Below are 22,741 nucleotides of genomic sequence, written 5' to 3'. Positions count from 1 at the left end.
TTAAATAAACTTTGCTTTTTTTTTTTTATCTTAAAGTTCTCAGTTGCATTTTTAGCCTTGCCCAAGCTGTAACTGTAACTTGTTCTCCATCATCACATTAATCTTTGCCTCTTTCGTTAAATTTTTTTTTAAATCACTGTAATTAACACCAACTTTTTATCTATTTTTTGTTGTTTTTTTTTGCAGGTTTTAACCGACATTGGTGCCGAAGATATTGCAGCCAGAACGACAACCGTCATCAACACTCAGAGCACCACGAATCTGCGTCCAAATCTGGACGTGCTGCGCACAAATATCAACAACGAGTTCAATACTCTGACCCAGAACGGAGCACATCCGCCGAATGGTATACTGAAGGAGACCCGCACGCTGCACAAGACAGACGCCCTCCACGTGGACACCAGCTCGGAGCCCTTGACGTGCGTATCGAGCAAATAAAATCAAAGAATCAATTAGTTAATTAATTTCTTGTTTTTTGGATCACAGTTATCGTGCGCTGTACAAATACCGACCACAGAACTCCGATGAGCTGGAGATCTTTGAGGGGGATCTGGTGCAGGTGCTGGAGAAGTGCGACGACGGTTGGTTCGTGGGCACTTCGCAGCGGACGGGCTGCTTTGGCACATTCCCCGGCAACTATGTGGAACGTGCCTGAAAAGTGAAAACTCGAAATGGAGGAAAGAGCATTACGAACCGTTACGATATTTGTCTATTGCCTTGGCAACAAGTGGAGAGAAAGAAAAAAATGAAAGTAAACTATGCAAGAAATTCAACTCTAAACTTAATGAATTTGTAGTCCAAAGCCCAGCCAAGGCAAAAGCAATTATTAATTATTTATATGAATTATAAAACCTTATAATTTCAATTGTTGTTAAAAAAAAAAAACAATATCAGCTGCTTAATTTTGCCGATGTTTCTCTTTTAATTTAAATAATGTACAACTATTTATTTATTTTTAAAGAAATGTTGAAATTATGTTTATTTATAAAAAAAAAATACACAAAAATATTAACCAGAAGTTTGAACCACACAGCCCGCACACACACACACACACACACATACACACATACACACCAAATATCAAAAAGTTGAAGCTAAGATATTTTTTCATATAAACATATTTTTTCGTTTACTTACTAATTTTAACTAGTCACAGCTAATTTCCAAAAAAAAAAAAGTTAATTTGAAAAAAATGCAACAAAAAAATAATCTGAGAAAATATTTATGATTTTTTTGCGTAGAGATCAAAACTGATTTTGCGCCATTTGAAAACGTTGAACACCAAGTGCCTTAAATATAAAATGTTAAAATGACTAAAATGAAAAATAAATAAATAATTAAATTTAATAATTAATGCATAAAAACAAGTGACCTTCTGTTGTGTCGACAATGCTAATAAATTAATGTGCGATTATTATACATTTACATAATATTATTGAAAAAACTAAATTTGTAATTTTATGAGCGTTTATTACACAGACACCTGTTGCAAGCGAATGCGTATTAAGTAAATAAAATAAACAAAACAAAACAGAAAAAAAATAATAATCATAATAAACAAACACCAAAAACAAATAAATTGTTTTCATTTCTAATTATAAATACAATTTATTTATTGTAGGTTGTTTAACAATCAGCTTAAATGTAATTAGTGCAAGGAAAATTGTTTACACGTGACAGCTATCAAGATTAAACGCCTTTTGTGGTTTATTATAAATAATAAAAATGACCATAAATATGAAATATAAATAAGTTACGTTTCTTAATTGAAATTATGTTTATAGGAAGCTTGTCTCATTGTGATTAAATATTTATGGAGCGTTAATTAGCAAAGGAAATGGAATATATGTAAAAATTTCGTATTACAAATATTCGAATATTTATAAAAAGAAAAACAGGAAATGAGAAAGCTTTAATCATGACTTCAGGTTTATTTATTCTTTTGGACTTTAGCTTCAATATTTTTCTTGTAGTTTTTCTATATGTCGTGTATTTGATACTGACAAATACCATGAACCTTATCACAATTTAATAACTCGCATAAACGTTCAGTATATAATTTACATTTTATTACATATATTTTGTACTCGTCTGTTTTTTGAGTACCTTCAAAGAAGGAAGTTTAGCTAAAGCAAGCTTTTACTTAAGTTTCCTTATCCTGCCAGTTATCAGTCGCTTTATATATATAAATATCTTATAACAATTCGCAAGCTCGTATAAACATTGTCACCGATTTTATGGCAACATTTTATAACCAGAAGTTTTCTCGATGTCTGTCACGCATAAACTAATAACTCAGATCACGTTTGTGCCAATTTGCGTTTCCTTTCCTGTTTAAGCTCCCGCTTGACCGCTCGCTGCTCCAGCTCCTCGGTGTACTCGGCGTACATGGCCAGCAGCGCCGGATAGAGCTTGTGATAATGCTGCAGGTCATCCACGGTGACCTGCATATTGTCAAAGGCAATGGCCACGTGCTGCATGTCCTCGCTGCTGGGCAGGCGCGGGCATTTGGCATAGCGCTGCGAGAAGTGGGTCAGGATGATGTGCTTGGCCTCCATATCGCGGCCCTGTTGTATGGCCTGCGAGATGGTGCTGTGCGTCTTGATGCGCGCCTCCTCCTCCAGGTCATCCTCCATGGTGGCCTCGTGTATGAGCACCGTCGAGTTGCGTCCCAGTTCCACCAGATCCGCACAGGGCATTGTATCGCCGCTGTAGGTGACCTTAATGGGCGTCCCCTCGTGCTGCGCCTGCAGCGTGAGGCTGACGCCAAATGCATGCGGGCAATGCCGCACCAGGCAGGTGGCTATCGAGGCAATGCCCAGCTGCTCTAACTGCTCGCCGGCCAGCGGCTGCTCCAGCAACTCGCCATTGCCCACCAGCGTATAGGCATCCGCAATGGGCTCGATTTGACGATTGTAGAACTGCAGCCAGGGTTCGATCTGACGTGGCGCCAGGAGAAGCAAAGGAGATGCCGGCGCCAAACGCTGTCGCTCGCGCAGCAGCCCAATGAGTCCAATATGATGATCCGCATGCAGATGGGAGACATAAACCGCCTGCAGCTGTTGCATGACCTGCCGCGCACGCTCACGTCCGTAGAGACGCACGATCTGGCCGTGGGTGCCTTCGCCGCAGTCGAGCAACATAAACGCCTCCGCGGCGGTCTGGATGAGAATGGAGCTCACGTTGCGGGTTTTATTGGGTATACAGGAGCCCGTGCCGAGGAAAATGATGCGCGGATAGCTGTTGCTCGGTGTCTTCAAAGTATCCTGGATGTCGGCCTGCAGCTGAGCGAGCAGCTCTGTGAAGCCGGGCACCGCGTGTGTCTCCTTGATGTACTCCTCGGGCGTCAGCTTGGCCTCCAGTGTGCGATCCAATCCTGTAGCGTAAAGATTTGCGATTTCGGGATACATTAATCAGGTTCCGTTCAGGATATTTGTTAATCAGATTCCATGAGATGAAGCAAGTGAGGCAGTTCAGGATATTAAAACTAGATTCCATGAAACGCAGTGTGTGAAGCAGGTGATGAATGGAGAAGGCGGATTCGAAGGTGAAGAGAACAAATGTGAGCCCAAGACGAGAGCGAATACAAATTTTGGTAATAGATTCAATAGGATTTTCAAAATAGTTTCCATAAAATTAAAATTTAACGAGCTCTTGAGGAATCCATGAACAAATGAAGGCCAAATTATGGAAAGGAAAAAGTTAAAACTTGCCATTTAAAATGTTGAACCAAGCACTCAAAGTAAAAGCCCAACAAGAACAATTTTTAAAATATGTAAACATAAATTTTTACTTAATAACAAATAACCACAATTTACCCAACTTTTTAAAGATATATTCAAAAATTCACAAATGCATACAAAAATAGGAATATTGATAGAGCAGCAAAATAAAACCCTGAACTCTATAATGAACCCTAAAAGCTGGTGTATATAGAAATAGTATATAGAGTATATTATGGTCTATATATTCTATAGGTATTCTCCTATTTAATACAAAAATTATCTTAGGCAATTCATGTGATATACTTCAAAGTTCCCAAGTGAATATGTGAAGTTTGTTGGATTGTGATATATGATGTGATATGATGTATGATATGTTATGATATGATACGATATGATATGTTATGATATAGATAATTATTTTCACTCACCCTTTTTAGGTCTTAAATGAAAGCTGGTCATGGAAACAACGCCCTGTTCCTCTTGCTGCTTCAGTTCCTTTATGGGCACCTCACTGTCTTCCTTTGTTTCCTCCGACCCGTGTCCGCTTTCCAGCTTTGTTTTCTTGAGGCTGTGGCTAAGCTTCGTGCTCTGCCAGCTCTGTTGCAGCTCTGTGGACTCGGCGAGCAGTGGAAAGATGCGCGGCGCCAGCTGATGCAGCTGATATTGAATGCGATGTGCGGCCGCATAGCCGGAGAAGGGATTCTGCGGCGAGTTGAGATAAATGTGCTGGGTGCCGGGCGAGAAGTTGGCCCCCATAAAGCTGCTATACTGCGCATTGGCTGTCAGCTCGGGCGGACTAAAGTGCACGACGAGCGCCACCTCAGTTAGCTCCGAGGCGGCCAGCTGCTTGTACTGTTCAGCCTGGGCCTGTAAGGAGTTCAGGTACTGCTCGCTGGGCACATCTATGAAGACAAAGGAGAGCGCCGTTTCGCCTGGCTCCGTCACATCTACCGAATGCACCACTTTGCCACAGGGCAGGGTCACATCCTGTCCATTTTTGAGCTGTCCCAGCAGCGGACCCGGCGGCACGCCCGCCTCCACGCACTTGACCAGATTGAGCGCGCCCGGGCGTGGCTTTAGCTTGCATATATAGCTGAGTACGGGCTGCGCCGGCTGCTGCTCGCTGCGCAGCACAACCGGCTGCACGCTCAGTATGGAGTCCTCAAACTGGGCGCCCAGTGTGCTGTCTATTGTCTGCATCTGCAAATTCTTGAGCACCACAAAGCGACGCATGCTCTGGAGCATGGTCTCTAAATGGGGTGGGCCATGCAGGCCCACATTGCGCACGCCCGCATCCTGTATGGTTAGCGCCAGGCCGGGCAGCCCGCCCACTGTCGTCCACGTGTTGCGCGTCACGAAGATGTGCTCCAAACGGGACAGACGCGTCTTGTGCTCGTGCGCCAGCCGCTGCGTGCCCTCGCCGCAGTTGAACAGGTAACGGGACTGGTCGGTGAACAGATAAACAGCGCCGGGTGCTCCGTTGGCGCCTGCGCCCAGCACCTGCAGATTCACAGAGCCCGGCACCACAGAGCTTAACTTTTTGCGCAGCACATTCGGCTGGCGTTCGTATTTAAGTGGCGGCTTTGGCCCACCTGTAGTCTTGGCATCTGTAACTACTTGGCTACTCATCCTGATGCAATTTTCTGTCAGAGTGCGTAGCGTTCCATGCGGCGCGATTCGTTGCAATTTCAACATAGCCAGCCACATTTCGCGTTTACCGTGCGTGAATCAGCTGTTCGGCGGCTAGAGATGGCAAAAGTGCAATGCAGTCAGACAAAAGCTCAATGCTACCATACTTGCCCACGTTTTTTCTAATGGTAGCTGGTAGACGCATATCGATAGTCAGCTGTGGGTTAGACTACCAACATAATATTCGCAGCAGTTACACAACAGTTGGCCAGCCTAAGCGGGTTCAGCAAGCGACTGCTTGTCAGCGCATCAGTTCAACAGCGGCAGAACTGTTTGGGGAACAGAACGTCAATAGCGCTGTCAAACTATCGATTAACGATATGCATAACACATACCAGAGCACGCACGTGGGACTCACCGCGTCTGTTTGTCCGGCTGGAAATCCTCAATAAAAATGGTTTTCTTTACATGCAACATTTGCGGCGAGTCCGTTAAAAAGCCATCAGTGGAGAAGCATTATCAGACAAGATGCCGCGGAAAGACAAAAAACGTGTCGTGCATGGATTGCCTCAAAGATTTCTACGATGAGGAGTACGTTGCGCACATCAAGTGCATCTCGGAGGCACAGAAGTACTCCAACCAGAACTTTGTGCCCAAGGAGCCGAAGAACAAGAACGCCCTGAAACAGGAGAGTTGGATGGACATCATACGCGCCATACTGGACAGCAAAGAGTATGAGTTGACGGCGTCTGTGCGCAGCGCATTCCAGCGACTCCAGAGCGTGGACAACGTGCCCCGCAAGAAGGCAAAGTTCGAGAATTTCGTGGGCAATTGCATGCGCATGCCACGTCAGCACGCAACCCAGGTGTGGGACATACTCGAGAAGGAGCTGAACAAAATGAAGGAAGCCAAGCAGGCGGAACTGGAGGCGGCCAAGGCTGCCAAGGAGGCAGAGGCCGCACAAGAGCAGGAGCAGGAAGCGCCGCCCAAAAAGAAGTCCAAGCTTGAGAATGGCGCAGCGAAAGCAGCTGAGCCAGCAGCAGAACCAGCTGCTGCTGCTGTGTCGGAGGAGGCCAGCGAATTTGATTGGGCTGCACAGCTGCTGAAGCTGGTGTCGAAGCAGCCCGATGGCATTTTCCAGGAGAAGCTCAGGAAGAAGCTGCTGAAGAAGTACACAAAGCACTTGGCCGTCACGGAGCTAAGCGAGAAGCAGGCAAAGAAATTTGACAAACGCTTTGACAAGCAGCTAAAAAAATCGGATGCACTGCAGCTGGAGGGAGATCTGGTCAAGCCCATCTAGCTGCACATTAATCTCTAGCGTAATTTAGCCCGTATGTAAACTATAAACGTTAGAAGCCGATTAAATTTGTAAGCAACTGCCAACTTCTACAACCTGGTTAAATTTTTCCAGATATAGCTCCTTCTTGTAGGCTGGCTCACAGCTGCCTGTGGCTGCCCAATCTTGTGCCGGAATTCTTGCTCTTAACACTTGCCTTTATTACATCTGTAGGTTGTAATAAGGCTTGCAACATGTTGCACACAGCTGCTGCCTCGCTGTCTCTATGCATATTTTAAATGTTGCATGCACTCGCGCAGAAAGTCGCGGGCGACACGGCATTGCGGCGTCTGGTGAAAGCGCTTGGGCGGACACTTCAGGATCATCTCGTTGGCCACGCACTCCAGCACCAGACCCGGATACGGATGACAGCCGTGCGGCGCCAGACGCTTGGCCAGAGACTGCACGCCCTTGTGGCTCAGCAGCGTGAGAGCTGGAGGGGATTCGAAGAGAATTATTGGAGATTCGAATTGAGCTGATGGAGTCACGCACCATGCCTGTCGCACTTGACGTACGTCTCGTAGAGCAGCGCCTCATCCGCTGCGTCGGCCAAGTCATTCTCCAGATGCTCGCGCACGTGCTGCAGATTCAGGGATTGACGATTGGCGGCCAGAAATTCGGTGCTGTTGTACGTGCATTCGGCGGTGCACTGCAAGAGAGGGTATCTATTAGCTAAATAGGGTAAATTTTAAGACAGATTAAGCAGGCTTACATTGGGCTATCTTTAAAAGTATGCAAGCTAGAGGAATAGTCTCAGAGCAAAAGTTAGTCTAATAATAATGCATCAGGCAGGTAAACCTCTACTCTTTAAAAATCAAGCAAAATATGATCTTGCTTTTTCCCACAAATTGCAAAATTCCATATTTCCAGCCTTCAGTTTTAGAGTTACTTTCCCTTCAATCAAAAATTCTCGAATCAATCTTTTCTTTTTCGCTAATAAATGCCGAGTTTGGCCAAGAAATATTTTCTGCCTGCAACAGAAAGACGGACCTTTGCAAAGTTGTAAGACTGAGCGACTAGTTTGTATAGAAACAGACAGACGGACGGACGCACAGACATGGCTCTATCAACTCGGCTGTAGATGCTGATATATATATATGGGTTCGAAGATGTCTTCTTTTATGCGTTACACGTTTCACGACATATTTATACCCTCTACAGGGGTATACAATAAAATGTATGGAGGAACAAATTTTATGTTCTAGACGTCTTGTCCAAAATAATATAATTTGTGCAAAGTTTAATGTTCTGTAAGATCAAAGTTCAGCACTAAATATTTTTTCCTAACTAATACCAACTGTTAACTTAACTTAAATAAGTCAACCAAGGGCCGCCCAAGGATGGGAATTAACTTAACTCTACCAAGCCCTTAGTCTAGTCCTACATAGTTTAGTCTAGGCTATCATTTAATTTGTCCACGTCTGGCTGTGAATCCCCTACCTCTAACCTCTTTCATGCCATTGACCTAAACCTGCATGCCCCGGGGAAAATCCCCCTGCCAACCACTGAGAATACTCACGAACATAAAGATCTGTTCCTCCTGCTCGTTGGTGAAGTGTATCTTGTCGTGCCAGTCCGTTTGGCAGTCGCTGAACTGCGGCGTTTCGTAATGCAGTTCGCAGCAAAAGTCGTGCTGAAAAGTTGAGAAAAGGTAAGACAAGTTGACACCTCACCGCCGCCCCCCCCCCCTCCTCTAGCTTCACCATGGTATCTGTCGCATAGAGCTCACAATCCTCGTCCAGCTGCGGCTTCATGGACACCACTCGAAGCCAGAACAAGGCGCACAACATTTGCCACCACATCGCGAACGTATTTTGGCAACGGCCAACGAAATGCGGCAGTTTTAAAGGCCGCCCCGCGGCGGCTAATTGGGCGTAACTTAAAACAATTAAGAAACTTTTAATAACGTGCTTAATTTAAGTTTTTAATTATTTAGCTCCAAATTATTATTGCTGCAGTAGGGCGGATAATTAAGGTTTTTTTTTTGGCTGTAAGCAAATGTTAGATCTGTGCCGACTATCCTATGCAGCTCCCAAGTGTTTTAGCGTTCCGCTCTAATTCCTGGAACGCAGTGCGACTCCCTAAAGATTAATGATGAAGGCTGGGCAACCATCCGTCAGCGATCAAGCGGCACAGCTACTATATATATATATATAGATAGATCTAGATATATATGCTCGTGACAGACGCGCCCTGCTGCCAAATATAGTAAAAAGGAAAATCACTTTCGAGTTGGACACATCTGATGGGAATGCATGCGGAAGCAACTGGCACATACCACGCCCCCCACTCCCCGCCCTTGCAACCAGCTGCAACTAATTAACCGAGAAATACATCATAAATAGTAGATGATGATCATTATAGTGTATGAAAACCCAAAGACGATCACCATCAGGCGCAGAAGTTCCCATTTGTTTATTTTTACGGAGCAGAGCCCGCAAAGGGAGAGCGACTGCGTCTGCGTCTCCGTTTGCGGCGGCGCTTCACGGTGGCATGCAGCACAGTCACAGCCGCAGCGGAGGCAATCAAGCGGCACGTGCCGCCTCCCGCCCTGAAGTTCAATTCGGCGGAATTGGAACGCGCCTCAGCCTCGGTGTGGCATTATTTTGATCCCCATTTTTTTTTTGGGGTCGCCCTAAAATCGCCACGCCTTGTGGCTATCAACCAAACACACCTAGCATAGCCAAGGAGAGGCTATAAGCTATAATCTTCAGCATAATTAGTTCTATGTGCCATGAGCTCATTAAAAAGTTGGCTTTACTATGACACAGTAAATGCTTTCATGAGATCATCAATAGACTTGTTGGAACACCAAAAACAATCCCAAGGTTTGTCTTCGAAACTGATCTTTGTAATTTTATGACTCTGGAGTGCATATCCTGCCCGAAGATACGATTTATAGTGCAGCAAATATAGCACATGAGAAGTTCTAATAATTTTTCTAAGTATATAAAATTGTTTTTTCTGGTTTTTAAATTTTCGCTTAGCTCAATATTAATTAAATACATTCTAAGAAATTTTATTGAAATTTTAGGCAAAGTTTTTCTGTTTGGTCTTCTAATTTGTAAATTTAGTCTATTGATGAAATTGAAAATTTGCCCTTTCTAGCCCTAAAACAATTCTAAGAAGTCGAATACAGATTTGAATACTGTTGGAAATAGAAAATTACGTATTGAATTCCCAAAAAATCTACATTTTTCCTGGTTAAACATAACTATTATAATTTAATTCTTTTAAATTGATAAATATATATAATTTTTATAGATAGCAAATCCTCTTTAAGAAATAGTCAACATATTAAGTAAAAACTTATTTTCAGTTTGGATAATTTACTTGCGAAAATAGTTTTTGTAATTAACAATGAAACACATTTCTTTCGCCATTCGAAAATTTTTGATATTGAAACGTATTTCATTTGGAAACTTTGTAAAATTTAACGTAAAAACATTCCTATTCAAATTTTAATAAACTTCTTTCTATATTGAAAAATATTTATTTTTTTTTTACATTTTCTCAGTTCGTTTGGATGTTTGCAAAAAAATTCCGATCTTAATGCGTGTGGAACATAAATGTCAACAGCAAAGGGTCATAAATAAACAAGCAAATCGGGAGAAAAAAAAATGGGGGGTCGTTTTGGATCAGTTCTTACATTCTCTCTCTCTCTCTCTCTCTCCCCCTCTCTCTGTCACTCTCTTTTCTCTCACTTACACTCTCTGTTAACTTTGGCCCTCTGGAACGAATCTGCATTGGACTCCATTAGCATTAACAGCATGCATTTGCTGTGGATGCCATTCAGCATGCACTTAACATGCATGTTAACAGTTCCTGAAGACTCCAGGCACGCACACACGCACACTCTTGTGTCTGTTAAATGTAACGGTCGGTCGGTCGGTCGAACCGAACCGAAGAGCATCCCACAGCGCAGAGCTGCGATTCAGTCAAGAATTTGTTGGCAGCGCGTGCGGTTCGCTTTGCTCGGCCGAAGAATCGAATCGAATCGAATTGAATCGAAAGCTAGCGAAGACAGGAGACAAGAGGCGATTGGTGTCGCCGTTCCAAGACACAGTTCCAAAAAGAAAATATATATAGACATAGACATACATATAGTGTAGCTATAGACGATAGATACTCGGTTGTCTGCCGGTTCGTTATTTATAAATTCGATATTTTTGGAACCAAAACGAGTTGCTTACATTACGCGCTCGCGTGTGTGTGTGTGTGTGTGCGAGTGTGTATCCCTGTGTGTGTGAAAATGCTGCTCGCAAAATTGTGAAACGCGCACAGAAAAATAATTAAAACAAGAATTTCTTAAAATTCAATTTAAGAAATTCGCATTTAAATCAAATAAAATTCAAACTTTGCTTTTTGCAATGAAAACTGTTTATCAAAAATTATGCCCGCTGCTGCTGCTGCTGCTGGGTCTGTGTCAGGTCAGAGGTCAATATGAGCATTACCTGGACAGTCTGCGCTCCAACGAGCTCTACGAATATGTCGAGGACAGCGGCAGCATACAATTTCTGGCCAAGGGCAACAGCGAACAGGCGCTGCTGCAATTGGAGCAGCCCATCAGTTTCTATGGCGAGAAATACGAACAGATCTTTGTAAGTACGAGACTATATAGAAGCTATATCTGTTAATATACACAATTTGTGCTGAATGAATTTTTGCATTCGACCGACTGACTGATAAGAACGCAGCGATAAGGCCAGAGGCCTATCAATAGGCCTTATGCACATAGTTGCTTAGTTCAATAGTTTCTCTGTGTGTGTGTGTGTGTGTGTGTGTGTGTGGGTGGGTGTGAGGGGTTGGAGAGATTTATTAATAGCTGAAATCGACATTAATTTTCGGCAAAACATGACAGCCTCCGTCGCATTTCGACACACTAGATTCTGTGTAATCAACGAAATGTTGCTGGGCACAAAACATAAAAGTATCTGAAAGATACATTTCGCTGCTGCGGCCAAAGCGCAAAACCAATTCGCACGCACTCAACCCGAATACCAGAAACACGACAAAAAAAGAATCAGAACAAAAAAAATGAAATATATAATAAAACTCTTGGGGGTGGTCCATGGCAATCTTTTTAGGCACAGACGCTACAATAAATAGCCAACAATCCAACCCATTGATGTTCGCGGCGATGTCGCTAGCCCGCCTTGGCACACACCCAAACTCTTAGCCGCCTTTTTTTTTTTCTGAATACCCTAACTGAGCACATTTCCAATTCGACGAGAAGTGTGTAACAGCTAGAAGCTGGACAAAGGCTATATAAATCTAGCTTATAGCTGATCATATGATAAACGTAAGTGCAACAAGGTGTAGAAACATTTGAAAAAAAAACTCATAATTATTCATCATAGTCTAACTGCTAATGAAGCTAAGTGAAAGATATCTTAAGACAATTTCTTAGTATACAGTTCAATAGAAAAAATGATTAAAGGGCAAAGTTAATATTGAGATAAGTTTTGTAGTAGCCTTGACAAAAGTTAGTCTAATTACTATATCTTCTATATCATATAAATGCCATATGACTCAAATGCAAAGAAAATATCGAGTAAAGTTTTTAGTTTCCACAGGTAACTTGGCAAAAGTGAGTTTCTTTAATGGCATATATATGCCATCATATATATTATATAAATGTCATACATTTTTTTGTATAATTTAATCTAGAATTTATAATTTGATTAAAATAAAGAGAAAATATCGAGAAAAGTTTCTACAAAAAATCATGACAAAAATCAAAGAGCTTTTTATATATAATATTTGATCGAAATCAATGATAGATAGATTTTTTCAAAATTTAATCTAATTTCAATGAATTATCTTTCATATATAAGTTCAGTTCCTGCAACTAAATTATTTTGTTCTCTATCGAAGCACAAATACTAGCTTGAATTGGTCTAAAACTGAGTTTTAATCAGTAAAGCTATTGAAATCTTTGCCTCACTTGAATATTGTATTTATTATTTGTTTCGCAAGGGTATTTATTCGTCGTAAATCCTTCTTGATTCTTTTGCTTGTTGAACATCTAAAAATTATGATCTGCTCTTAGCACGGCGTCGAGGCGAAAGTGTCGCCTATTTTTGTTTTGTTAGTTAATTAACTGAATTTATGTGTCTGACGTCGAAAAATAGCACGCGGCACAAAATGTGTGGCATTATTATGGCCATAGAAATGCATAAATATTCGAGAACTCTTTTGACCAGAAATAACCAAAGCGTCTTTTTTCCAGCTAAAGCACATTATTCAGTTTAATTATTGTTGAACCCATCAATGTTTAATACCCCTTTGGGGGTCTATTAATAGACGTGTCCGAATCTTCACAAGTCAGTAAAATGGAATGAAATTTGGAAATTGAGGTTACGCGCTTGGATTTATTTTAAAATCGAAATTCAGGTGAATGCGAAGCAACAAATGTGTCAATATTTTAATCTCGAAATACGAAAGAGTTTGTCCTGACTGACTGGCGTTTAAATTGGGCCCGACAACCCCTAAAGGCTAGGGAACTACAATTTTTACTAAAGCTAACAACAAGCAGTGGGTCGCCGGTTCAAATCCACTGCCTGAAGTTGGCTCGTTTTTAAGTCAAGAGTTTCCTTTGGTAAAACAAAGATCTGAACGGAAAAAAGGTTCTTTAAAGGGAATTTATGCCTGATCTCTGGATTGTGAAACAAGCTGAGCTGCCTGTAAAACGTTTAAGAATGAGACGAAAAGTAAAATAGAAGAGCGTCAAATGACAACTACTTTAGAGTTATATTTTAAACTGCATCTCAATAATTAAAACAGTCCTGGAAGTGTGTATATAATATGTATACATCTAGAGAATACAATTTTTTTTGTTTTGCCATAAATTCAAGTAAAAAAGTTTTAAAAGAGTTATAGCGAAGGAAATAATGCCTTGGCCTGGGAATTAAAAATATAAAATGTGACTAAAATTGGGAATTTTGAAAAGAGATTCTTAAGCAATAATATACGCATAATTTTTAAAAATGATCCAGTTTTTATAAAGTCTTGTAGTCAGTTAATACTCAGCATATTAAATGAGTTTTTTTTGGCAATAAAAATTTAACCTTAGTTGTCCTGCGCCAATGAAGTGCATTGACCTAAAGATAAAACCATATTTTTTAATATAAATTGCATTTTTTCTGCTTTCTGCTTTTGTTTTATTTAACTTATGTATATATATTTTGTAGCTGTCAAACATTTTTCATAAGAAATCCTAAATAAATAAGCTGATAAAATGCTTAATTACCTGAAATACCACGAGTCTGCACACCTTCGCTTCTTTGTGTAGATTTAACTTGTAGCTATGGCAAATATTTCGACACTTTTCAACCTGCTGAGCTGAAGATGAAGTGCAGCATCCCGCTGTGGTAATTACTAAAAACTGTTTTCGACCACAAAACTATGCGGAGATTGGGACTGGACTAGTGTGAAAACACACCTGTGCTCCAGTTCCGAAAAAATTTCCGAAATATATTTGTTTATTTAGGCAAAATTAATGCACTCGTTGAGTTAAAAATAAAAATGCGCAACGCTGCAAAGTTGTGCAATTGAGAAATGGGAGTTGGAAACGGGGAATGGGCAATGAGAATGTGAATAAAATCCAATTGGCATGCCAATTGGAGTGTAAGAGCTGTGTAAACAGGAGCAGGTCACGCAGCTGGATAGTGTCGGTCTTTTGTTTTTTTCTAGGGCTAATTTTAGAGGCGTGCTGCGGCTGCCGACAGGCAACTCAATTAAGAAAGTCATTAGAGGAGAAAGTGAGAGGGAGAGAGTGAGAGGGAGTTGTCTCTAATGATCATTGAGGCGCGCTTGTTAATGATTTGTTGTTGTTTAGTTTCCGCCAGGCGCATTGGCCGTTAAATGTTAAGTGGCCTGTTGGCACTTCACACAAGAACCGGCTAATTGATGCGCCATATGCACTTCCTTTTTCCACTCCATCCACTTCAAGATACCATTCCTTTCTTGCAGATCAACACGAATGGCATTTTGACATTTAACGTGGAGTTCGCCGAGTACCTGAATCAGCCCTTTCCGCTCGAGTATCCCTCGATAGCGGCCTTCTACTCGAACGTGGACACCAGCAACAGCGGCGACGATAGCTCCATTTCGCTGTTCGAGACGCGCGATCCCGACTCCCTCAACCGTGCCCAGCAGCTGGTGCGTTATGCGTACAGCGATTGGACGGACTTCGAGGCCAGGCAACTGATTGTCGCCACCTGGCGCAATGTGGGCTACTTCAACTCCAAGACGGACAGGCTGAACACCTTCCAGGTGGCCCTCATTGTCGGCGACTCGCAGACATTTGTGCAGTTCATCTACCCACAGGGCGGACTCAACTGGCTGCAGGGCGAGGCCGGCGAGCTCGGCTTGCCCGACATACGCGCCCAGGCGGGCTTCGTTGCCGAAGATGGACGCTATTACAATCTGAATGGTTCCGGCTCGGAGAATGTGAGTTCAACTTTAAACTAACTTACAATTAGCAAGAGCTGAATAAGCGAAATGCATTTTTAAAATATGCTAGAAAATCTTTGAAACTAACTCAATTATTAAATATTATTCTATAAATATCTATTTGACCTCTAAAATTTGTAAAATGCCTTTTAAGATGTCTAGAATTTAATAACATTTTATCTATGCTATCAGCTTTTTCTCTTTGCTTTAAATCAAGTTTAAAGTGGATTTCGGATCAGACAAAAATAATTCTTCTTTATATAAGAAAAGACTCTAGTAAATATATAATTCCTACCTTTCATTTGTGCAGGCACGTTTCCTCAGCGAGAGCACTAATCTGGGCGTGGCCGGCGTCTGGCTTTACCAGGTGGCGCCCCTGAATCCCGGCGAGAATGTGCTGGCGCCCAACAATCTGGAGACACGCACCGAGTCGCCGGCGCTGGCACAAAGCTGCAATGGCAATGGACACCAGTGCGACAGCCATGCCCAGTGCTATGACAAGTCGGAGGGCTATTGCTGTGTCTGCGAGCCCGGCTACTATGGCAACGGACGCTCCTGTCTGGCCAACGATCTGCCGATGCGTGTGACCGGCACACTGACCGGCCAGTTAAATGGCCAAGCTGTGGACGAGGAGGCCAAGCTGCAGTCGTATGTGGTGACCACAGATGCGCGCACCTACACGACCATCAATCCGCTGAGCGCCGAGCAGGCGGCACAGCTGCGCCTGGTGCTGCCGCTGCTGACCACCGTCGGCTGGCTCTTTGCCAAGTCGATCAATGGGGCGGCGAATGGCTATGAGCTGACCGGGGGCAGCTACGAGCACATCTCGCGCATCCAGTACGAGACGGGCGAGCTGCTGCTGGTCAATCAGACCTTCGAGGGATTGAACTACTGGGATCAGCTGTCCGTCAAGATCGAGCTGTCGGGCGCAGTGCCGCAGATATCGCCAAGTGCCACGCTGCATCTGCCGGACTATACGGAAGAGTATCGCTTTGTGCGGCCCGGCGAGCTGCAGTCGCTGCAGTCCCATCAGCTGGAGCTGGTCGAGGAGCAGCGCGTGATTGGCTTCCAGGTGGATCAGCGCATTGTCTACCGGAGCTGCCTGCGCGACGATGATGCTGATCCCACGGACCGCAGTGTACTGCAGAAGGTCTCCAAGATCGCTCTCGATTTCTTTGAGCGGGATCAGGCGCTGCGCACCAGCGCTGTCAGCAAGATCGGCGTCGATGCCGAGTCCAATGCATGCACCGACGGCAGCGTCCAGTGCGGCGACAATGCCGTCTGTGTGCCCTACGAGGATACCTATCGCTGCGACTGCCGACATGGCTATGCCGCCCAGCTGGACGAGCGCGGCTCCGAGCTCTGCATCGATCTGGACGAGTGCGCCCTGGGCACCCATGTCTGCGATGAGAATGCTATCTGCTCCAACAACGAGGGCGGCTTCAGCTGTGTCTGCCTCGAGGGCTACGAGGGCAATGGCTATCGCTGTCTGCGCAACAATTCGGCCGACAATATCGAGTACTCCACTCCGGAGTCGGAGCCACCAGTTGACAGCTCCCAGGGCTATCCCACGGAGGAGGATCAGCAGCAGCAGCAGCCGCCCCGACCACAGGAGCCCAGCCACGAGCAGTCGGGCGAACATGTCGACTATCCACCGAACCAGGGCAATGGACAGCATTTGGATGAGTGCTACGTAAGTGAAAAGATTGCATTTCCATAATTAGAATATGATTTTCTTTAAAGATTTGTTAGAAGATATCCTAGATCAAAGATCTGTAATTTATCCTAGTTCAAAGATCTATAATTTAAAAGATCAAAGATCTATAATATAATATTATTAAAAATAATTTATTTTAAAGATTTGTAACATTGTATTAACAAAAAAGCGCATAATACTATAAAAGAGATCTTGCAAGTAACCTAAACCCGAGCACTCCGCTCGTTAGAACGCTGCTCGACTGCAAAATACCCTGTATCCCTCAAATTATAGTCAAATATCAATACCAGAATGATTTATATTTTGATAATAATCGACATAAATGAAAGGAGAATATATATAACTAAGTTCCTTGCTTTCACACACTATTTACTATTTCTAGAAAAACAGAGTTTCCCATTTTCTCGTATCGAATTTTGCATATTTGTAATTATGTAATACATTAAACCCGCAAATCCAACCCACAAATCTTATAAATCTTTTGATACACCTGCACAGAATTTAGGAATCGATAATTATATTTTTCTTGAGTTCAATGTGGTTTTCAGTTAAAAAAATTTGTTTTTCTTGCAGAGTTGCTCGCCGGACGCGGACTGTTACGAGGGACGTTGCGGCTGTCGCGAGGGCTTCTCCGGAGATGGTTACAGTTGTGCGAATATCTGCGGGCACGATGAGGTGTTCGAGCATGGACGCTGTGTGCCCATATTGCTGGACGAGCACGAGGTGGAGCCGCGCTGCAATATACTGGGCGACTGCACGTGCCCCGAGGGCTACGAGCTGAGCGAGGAGAGTCGCACTTGCCGCTATGCGGGCGGCTACGATGTGGATAATAGCGAGGATCTGTTGCCCTGCGATGTGGACTCCAATTGCCATATCAATGCCCGCTGCTCCTGGTGGGAGCATCAGCTGCGTCACATTTGCACCTGCAACGAGGGCTACAGCGGCGACGGCTACAACTGCGATCCCATCGAGGAGTCCTGCGCAATTGTAATATGCCCTACAGCTGTCTCCGTCAAGATCCAATCTAAACTGAGGTTCGATTCCATTCCAGAAACCCGACATCTGCGACACGCATGCCACCTGCAGCTACAACGAGCAGCTGGGCAAATCCGAGTGCGTCTGCGAGCGTGGCTACACGGGCGACGGACATCGCTGCCAGCTGGCCCCCGAGTGCGACGGCGCGGAGCAGTGCGGCGAGAATGCCCATTGCGACGGAGGCGTCTGCCAGTGCAACGACGCCTACGAGCGGGATGTGAGCGATCGCTGTGTGCCCACCGGACGCTGCGGCAGCGTCTATTGCGGCTCCAATGCCATCTGCAAGTGGGATGTGGCGCTGGGCGTGCAGTTCTGTGACTGCATCGATGGCTATCAGGGCGACGCCTTGGCCGGCTGTCTCAGCATACCCATACCCTGTAATTTGCGCAACAATTGCGGCATTCACGCTACCTGCGAGCCCACCGAGTGAGTAAGAGGTGCCTGTTTACCCTAGCCCCTTCTCATTTCCCATTTCCCATTTGCCCATTCGCTTAGGGATCCTGCGAACTATACGTGCCAGTGCATCGCTGGCTATCGCGGCGATGGCTACGTCTGCATCGAGGAGCAGAACTGCCTAAACAATCCCACCCTATGCGATATGAACGCCAAATGCCACTCGACCAACTCGGGTCTGGTCTGCGTCTGCAATCCAGGTGAGTTCAGCTGTTCCCCTTTCAATCATCGTTTTTCTTGTGTCGCGGCACTCGATCCTCCGGGCACGGCGTGCACGAGTTGATGAACACAAAGCTAAAGATCGCCAGCGCCAGCACCACGTTCAGATACCCATTGTTGCGATCCCAGGTCAGCGGATGCATAAAGAACTCGCGCATCGACTGCAATGTGGTCGTTTTCCTGCGGTACTGCTCCACCCTCTGCACATAGCGACACTGCTGGCTCTGCACCGACCACCTGGTCGGGTTGGCTTTGATGATCGGAGAAGCTGTTTGATTCACGATGCGGATCATGCCCAATCGCGTGACCTTTGTTAGCAAACTTTGTACGGGCTGCATCGTGTTTCTTAGTTTTTTTTTTGTATTTTTTGAAGTTTCTATTACCAAAAAAAAATAATTACGACAAATTTTGTGAAGAAATGAAACCGAATCTGATGTGTGTGTGTGTGTAGTTGCCCAGGTTTTTGGCTAGAATAAAAAAAAAACAGCGCCAACTATGTCTAAAGTCAGCTGTGAATTTGCAGGCACTAAAAAACTGTATAGTACACTTCAGTACTTAGAATTAAAGAACTCTAATTACTTTAGCAATTACTAGTTTTCCTGGGGTAATTACTTTGAATTAACTTTAGTAATCGAGAAATTGGAGCAATTCATAAGCAACAACGACGAATATTGAAATTAAGAAATATTTGCAATTCTCTAATTACCTGTAGTTACTCTGTCAAGTAATTTCTGTCAATTTAATTACTTTCAATTAACTGTATCTAAATACTTATAAACGACAAGCGTTTCTTATATATATAGTACACTTCAGTACTTAGAATTAAATAACTCTAATTACTTTAGCAATTACTAGTTTTCAGGGGGAAATTACTTTGAATTACCTTTTAATAATCGAAAAATTTGAGCAATTCATAAACAACAACGACGAATATTGAAAATAAGAAATATTTGCAATTCTCGAATTACTTTCAATTACTTTGTAAAGTAATTACTTTTAATTACCCGTATCTTAATACTCATATAAGAAAAGCGTTTCTTATATATATAGTACACTTCAGTATTTCGAATTGAAGAACTCTAATTACTTTAGCCATTACTAGTTTCCATGGGGTAATTACTTTGAATTACTTCTAGTAATTAAAAAAATTGAGCAATTCGAGAACAACAACGACGAATATTGAATATTGCAAATATTTTAAATTCTCTCTGTTAAGTAATTACTTTAAATTACCCGTATCTAAATACTCATATAAAAACAAGCGTTTCTTAGTTTTCCTTATGTAGTTACTTAGCTCATGATATTAAGCAAAAATCAGTAGGAACAACACACTGAAGATTAAATACCCTTACAAAAGTAGGGCAAACTATCCTAACGAAAACTCCTTTAAGGCGCAAACTCGGACAGACATTTCCCCTCATATTAATACAAATATAAATCAGGCAACACCTTTTCGCACTCTTTGACCTCAACCAAATAAAGTTAGATAAATCAATGTGTCGGTGAGTCACAAGATATTTAAGCTTTCGAGCTAAGTCTTCCCTCTCTAAAAGCGTTTATTATATTTTTGGAAAAAATAAGTTTCGGTACGGGGCTGTTTGTTGGGTAACTGCTTTTGTCTAAGATTCGATTTATATTAAAAATAGATTCGAATTAAATGGTTGATCCAGTTCAAAACCAATTTGCAGCATTGATTATAATATTTTTAGCAAGGATTGCCATCAAGTCAAAGGATAATTAATTTGTTATCTCACTTATTAATTAATTATTTCTTCAAAATAAAATGATCAATAAAACAAAATTAATAAAAATTTTCAATTAATCGATTATTTAAATATTAAAATTATGAAATTAGAAATAAGAGAATCACCTTCAAATTTCTTAGCATAGTTTCTGTTTGTATTATCCTCGAATTCTATTAAAAGTTTATCATGATCTTTTCCCACACTTTAAATACTATTTGAAACTTACCCATCTAATCATCCATTGTACATTGCAAGGTTTCTATGGCAATGGCTCCGTTTGCTTTGAGCGTCAACAACACGACTCCAATTTCCTGATTGTCAGCCAGGGCGTGGTCATAGTGCGTGTGCCTCTGAATGGACGCGATGTGCAGCCCATCAAGGTGGCCTCGATGGCCATTGGCCTGGACAAGGACTGCGTGGAGGGACGCGTCTACTGGGGCGACATTTCGGCCAAGAAGATCATCAGCGCCAAATACGACGGCACCGATGAGCGCATCTTCATCAGCACAGGTAAAAACCGGAGGATCTTTGAGCTCATAAGCTGGCGCTGATAATGCCATCCATTGCAGACATTGAATCACCCGAGGGCATTGCCATTGATGTCATCTCGCGCCGGCTCTACTGGACGGACTCGGTGAAGGACACCATTGAGGTGGCCAGCCTGGATGATCCTACGTTGCGCGCTGTCATCATTAACAAGCAGCTGGTGAATCCACGTGGCATTGCCGTGGATCCCTACAGAGAGTGAGTGCAGCAAGTGAAACCTTGTGTTGAGTTGTGCTTTAAAACGTTGACTCGCTTTTTTAGGAAACTCTACTGGTCCGACTGGGATCGCTCGAACCCAAAGATAGAGTACTCCGATCTGGATGGCACTGGCCGGGAGCTCTTGCTGGGCGCCGATGCCGTCAAGCTGCCCAACTCGTTGGTGGTGCTCGAGCACAGCGGAGAACTGTGTTATGCGGACGCGGGCACCAAGAAGGTGGAGTGCATCAGTGCACAGAGCCGACAGATACGCACCATATCCCAGGAACTGTCCTATCCCTTCGGGCTGACCTTTACGCAGGATCAATTCTACTGGACCGACTGGACAACGTAGGTGCCATCCACTCTATAAGCTGCAACTCTTTAAATACCTCTCCTCGCCCCTACAGCAAGAAACTGGAGAGCGTGGACAGCGCGGGCGTACGCCAGAAGCCCATACAGACGCCCTTCTTTGGCAGCCACAAGATGTACGGCATGACCGCCGTCGAGCAGAACTGCCCGCAGTACCAGAGCCAGTGCCAGATCAATAACGGCGGCTGCACCGATGCCCGGCTCTGCCTGGTCAACCGGAAGGCGCCCTCCGGCAAGAGCTGCAAGTGCACCAGCGCCTCCGCCAGCTGCAGCGTGGCCACGCCCTACGCCTTTGTAACGCCACGCAAATGAAGCCCAAGTCAGGGACTAAAATTAAATTAATTGAAAATCAAACAACAACAAAAAAAAAACAACTATAAAATTAAAGGAAATACTATTTTTGTATACGCATAACAAAGAAATATAACTAAGAACAGGAATCCAGAACCAAAGCAAAAAGAAAAAAATAATAATTCATAATACGAATCCAACTAATGTGCCATCTTTTGTAAAGCTACTCAATCTAATAAATACAAATATATATATATACATATATGAATGAGGTATACGATTACTTTATAAATATACTTAATGTAGAGCGTATTTATATAAGGTAGGTCGATTTACAAAGAAGTCTATTTAGATCCAAATTTGTATGAAAGCTCTGTGGCTTAAGTCTGTCGAGTCTATATATTTCTTGACCGACATGAAGTATGTTGATCAGACTTCTATCAATTATCTGCCTAATGGAATGACATATATTTTTGTTACAGGCAGATGAAAGCTGCCAGATGTAATAGGATTAGTAGAACAGTACGAATCGACTTCAGACGGTCGGCTAGAATTGTCTCTTATATGTCAGTCAAAGCTGCCAGAATCAATATTATTTTACAATATAATATAAAGTGGGTTTTCATTAAAATTGCATTTTTTTTGTTTGCAGGAATCGGCGTCAGACGGTCGGTCAGATGTTTATCTAATATGTCGGTCAATGCCAGACTCAATATGATTTAACATTGGAATAAAATTGTATTTTCATTAAAATTGTATTTAATTTGCTTATGTGCTGCAGACAGTTTACGAACCAATGCGGCAGACATCTGCATTAAGATTATCAGGCGGTTAGACATATGGCAGATAAATTTGGTCAATTTAAACGTGTTACCATACCAATTGGTGGACTGTCTGTTAAATTAATTAAATTAAGCCGACACGTTTTTTTTCCGAACAGTATATCTGTCAGAATCGTATAAATCGGACTATTACATAAAGCTATAAAAGAAGACATTACGATTTTTAAAAAAAGATTTTA

General features: G+C 43.0%; 7 protein-coding genes across 23 annotated transcripts in view; 3 read left to right on the top strand and 4 right to left on the bottom strand.

The window, feature by feature from the left end:
• Positions 1 to 1,061, top strand: part of LOC135431242 (sorbin and SH3 domain-containing protein 1-like) — a 33,830-nt gene extending 32,769 nt beyond the window's left edge. For all 7 annotated transcript variants that reach the window (XM_064686223.1, XM_064686224.1, XM_064686226.1 and 4 more), the window contains 2 exons: positions 187 to 419; positions 487 to 1,061. In XM_064686223.1, coding sequence (XP_064542293.1) covers positions 187 to 419; positions 487 to 655 — 402 coding nt within the window. In that variant the 3' untranslated portion in view covers positions 656 to 1,061. The remainder of the gene's footprint in view (positions 1 to 186; positions 420 to 486) is intronic.
• The window catches only part of RNaseZ (ribonuclease Z), a 52,582-nt gene extending 46,984 nt beyond the window's left edge, over positions 1 to 5,598 (bottom strand). Inside the window, exons 1-2 of one of the 2 annotated variants that reach the window (XM_064686240.1) lie at positions 4,154 to 5,596; positions 1,244 to 3,376 (exon numbers count right to left, since the gene is read on the bottom strand). In XM_064686240.1, the coding sequence (XP_064542310.1) occupies positions 2,301 to 3,376; positions 4,154 to 5,432 (2,355 nt within the window). In that variant the 5' untranslated portion in view covers positions 5,433 to 5,596 and the 3' untranslated portion in view covers positions 1,244 to 2,300. Of the gene's footprint in view, positions 1 to 1,243; positions 3,377 to 4,153 lie in introns of those variants that run through there. The other variant, XM_064686241.1, reaches the window with a different exon arrangement.
• A 167-nt stretch (positions 5,599 to 5,765) lies between these two features.
• Positions 5,766 to 15,583, bottom strand: Obp46a (Odorant-binding protein 46a). 3 transcript variants are annotated; one of them, XM_064686247.1, is made up of 4 exons: positions 15,443 to 15,583; positions 8,210 to 8,323; positions 7,183 to 7,339; positions 5,766 to 7,123 (listed from the first exon to the last, which is right to left on the bottom strand). In XM_064686247.1, the coding sequence occupies exons 2-4, from the start codon at positions 8,213 to 8,215 to the stop codon at positions 6,915 to 6,917; spliced, it is 372 nt and encodes a 123-aa protein (XP_064542317.1). In that variant the 5' UTR covers positions 8,216 to 8,323; positions 15,443 to 15,583; the 3' UTR covers positions 5,766 to 6,914. The 3 variants fall into 3 exon arrangements, with proteins under 3 accessions (XP_064542317.1, XP_064542315.1, XP_064542316.1); XM_064686245.1 differs by lacking the exon at positions 15,443 to 15,583 and adding an exon at positions 8,394 to 8,532; XM_064686246.1 differs by lacking the exon at positions 8,210 to 8,323 and having other exon boundaries at positions 7,183 to 7,362; positions 15,443 to 15,547.
• On the top strand, positions 5,809 to 6,737 carry LOC135431249 (uncharacterized protein C16C10.8). The gene has a single exon (XM_064686244.1). The coding sequence runs from the start codon at positions 5,809 to 5,811 to the stop codon at positions 6,652 to 6,654; it is 846 nt and encodes a 281-aa protein (XP_064542314.1). The 3' UTR covers positions 6,655 to 6,737.
• On the top strand, positions 10,650 to 21,856 carry Ndg (Nidogen). The gene is made up of 10 exons (XM_064686239.1): positions 10,650 to 11,291; positions 14,665 to 15,144; positions 15,458 to 16,840; positions 17,438 to 17,851; positions 17,916 to 18,325; positions 18,395 to 18,552; positions 20,572 to 20,826; positions 20,886 to 21,060; positions 21,124 to 21,408; positions 21,468 to 21,856. The coding sequence occupies exons 1-10, from the start codon at positions 11,061 to 11,063 to the stop codon at positions 21,739 to 21,741; spliced, it is 4,065 nt and encodes a 1,354-aa protein (XP_064542309.1). The 5' UTR covers positions 10,650 to 11,060; the 3' UTR covers positions 21,742 to 21,856.
• LOC135431252 (uncharacterized) lies at positions 17,365 to 19,022 on the bottom strand. The gene has a single exon (XM_064686248.1). The coding sequence runs from the start codon at positions 18,907 to 18,909 to the stop codon at positions 18,574 to 18,576; it is 336 nt and encodes a 111-aa protein (XP_064542318.1). The 5' UTR covers positions 18,910 to 19,022; the 3' UTR covers positions 17,365 to 18,573.
• Positions 20,309 to 22,741, bottom strand: part of SLO2 (slowpoke 2) — a 37,219-nt gene continuing 34,786 nt past the window's right edge. For all 8 annotated transcript variants that reach the window (XM_064686230.1, XM_064686232.1, XM_064686233.1 and 5 more), the window contains 2 exons: positions 20,543 to 21,756; positions 20,309 to 20,486 (listed from right to left, as the gene is read on the bottom strand). The gene's annotated coding sequence lies outside the window, so the exon portion shown is untranslated. The remainder of the gene's footprint in view (positions 20,487 to 20,542; positions 21,757 to 22,741) is intronic.

Source organism: Drosophila montana, unplaced genomic scaffold, assembly GCF_035044405.1.
Source record: "Drosophila montana isolate Dmon_TW-CO22-7 unplaced genomic scaffold, ASM3504440v1 contig_3200_1, whole genome shotgun sequence".
In the NCBI taxonomy this organism is placed as follows: Eukaryota; Metazoa; Arthropoda; class Insecta; order Diptera; family Drosophilidae; genus Drosophila; species Drosophila montana.
Note: the sequence above shows the minus strand (reverse complement) of the source record. Positions and strands in the feature narration are given on the sequence as shown.

Excerpts from the sequence above, each read along its gene's own strand:
- LOC135431249 (XM_064686244.1), top strand. The coding sequence starts at position 5,809 with ATGGTTTTCTTTACATGCAACATTTGCGGCGAGTCCGTTAAAAAGCCA.
- Obp46a (XM_064686245.1), bottom strand. The coding sequence starts at position 8,492 with ATGTGGTGGCAAATGTTGTGCGCCTTGTTCTGGCTTCGAGTGGTGTCC. Across the intron at positions 7,340-8,209 it reads AGGAACAGATCTTTATGTTC|TGCACCGCCGAATGCACGTA; the intron begins GTGAGTATTCTC and ends CCTCTCTTGCAG. Across the intron at positions 7,124-7,182 it reads CGTCAAGTGCGACAGGCATG|CTCTCACGCTGCTGAGCCAC; the intron begins GTGCGTGACTCC and ends AATCCCCTCCAG.
- Ndg (XM_064686239.1), top strand. The coding sequence starts at position 11,061 with ATGAAAACTGTTTATCAAAAATTATGCCCGCTGCTGCTGCTGCTGCTG. Across the intron at positions 11,292-14,664 it reads AGAAATACGAACAGATCTTT|ATCAACACGAATGGCATTTT; the intron begins GTAAGTACGAGA and ends CCTTTCTTGCAG. Across the intron at positions 21,061-21,123 it reads GCCGTGGATCCCTACAGAGA|GAAACTCTACTGGTCCGACT; the intron begins GTGAGTGCAGCA and ends TCGCTTTTTTAG.
- LOC135431252 (XM_064686248.1), bottom strand. The coding sequence starts at position 18,909 with ATGCAGCCCGTACAAAGTTTGCTAACAAAGGTCACGCGATTGGGCATG.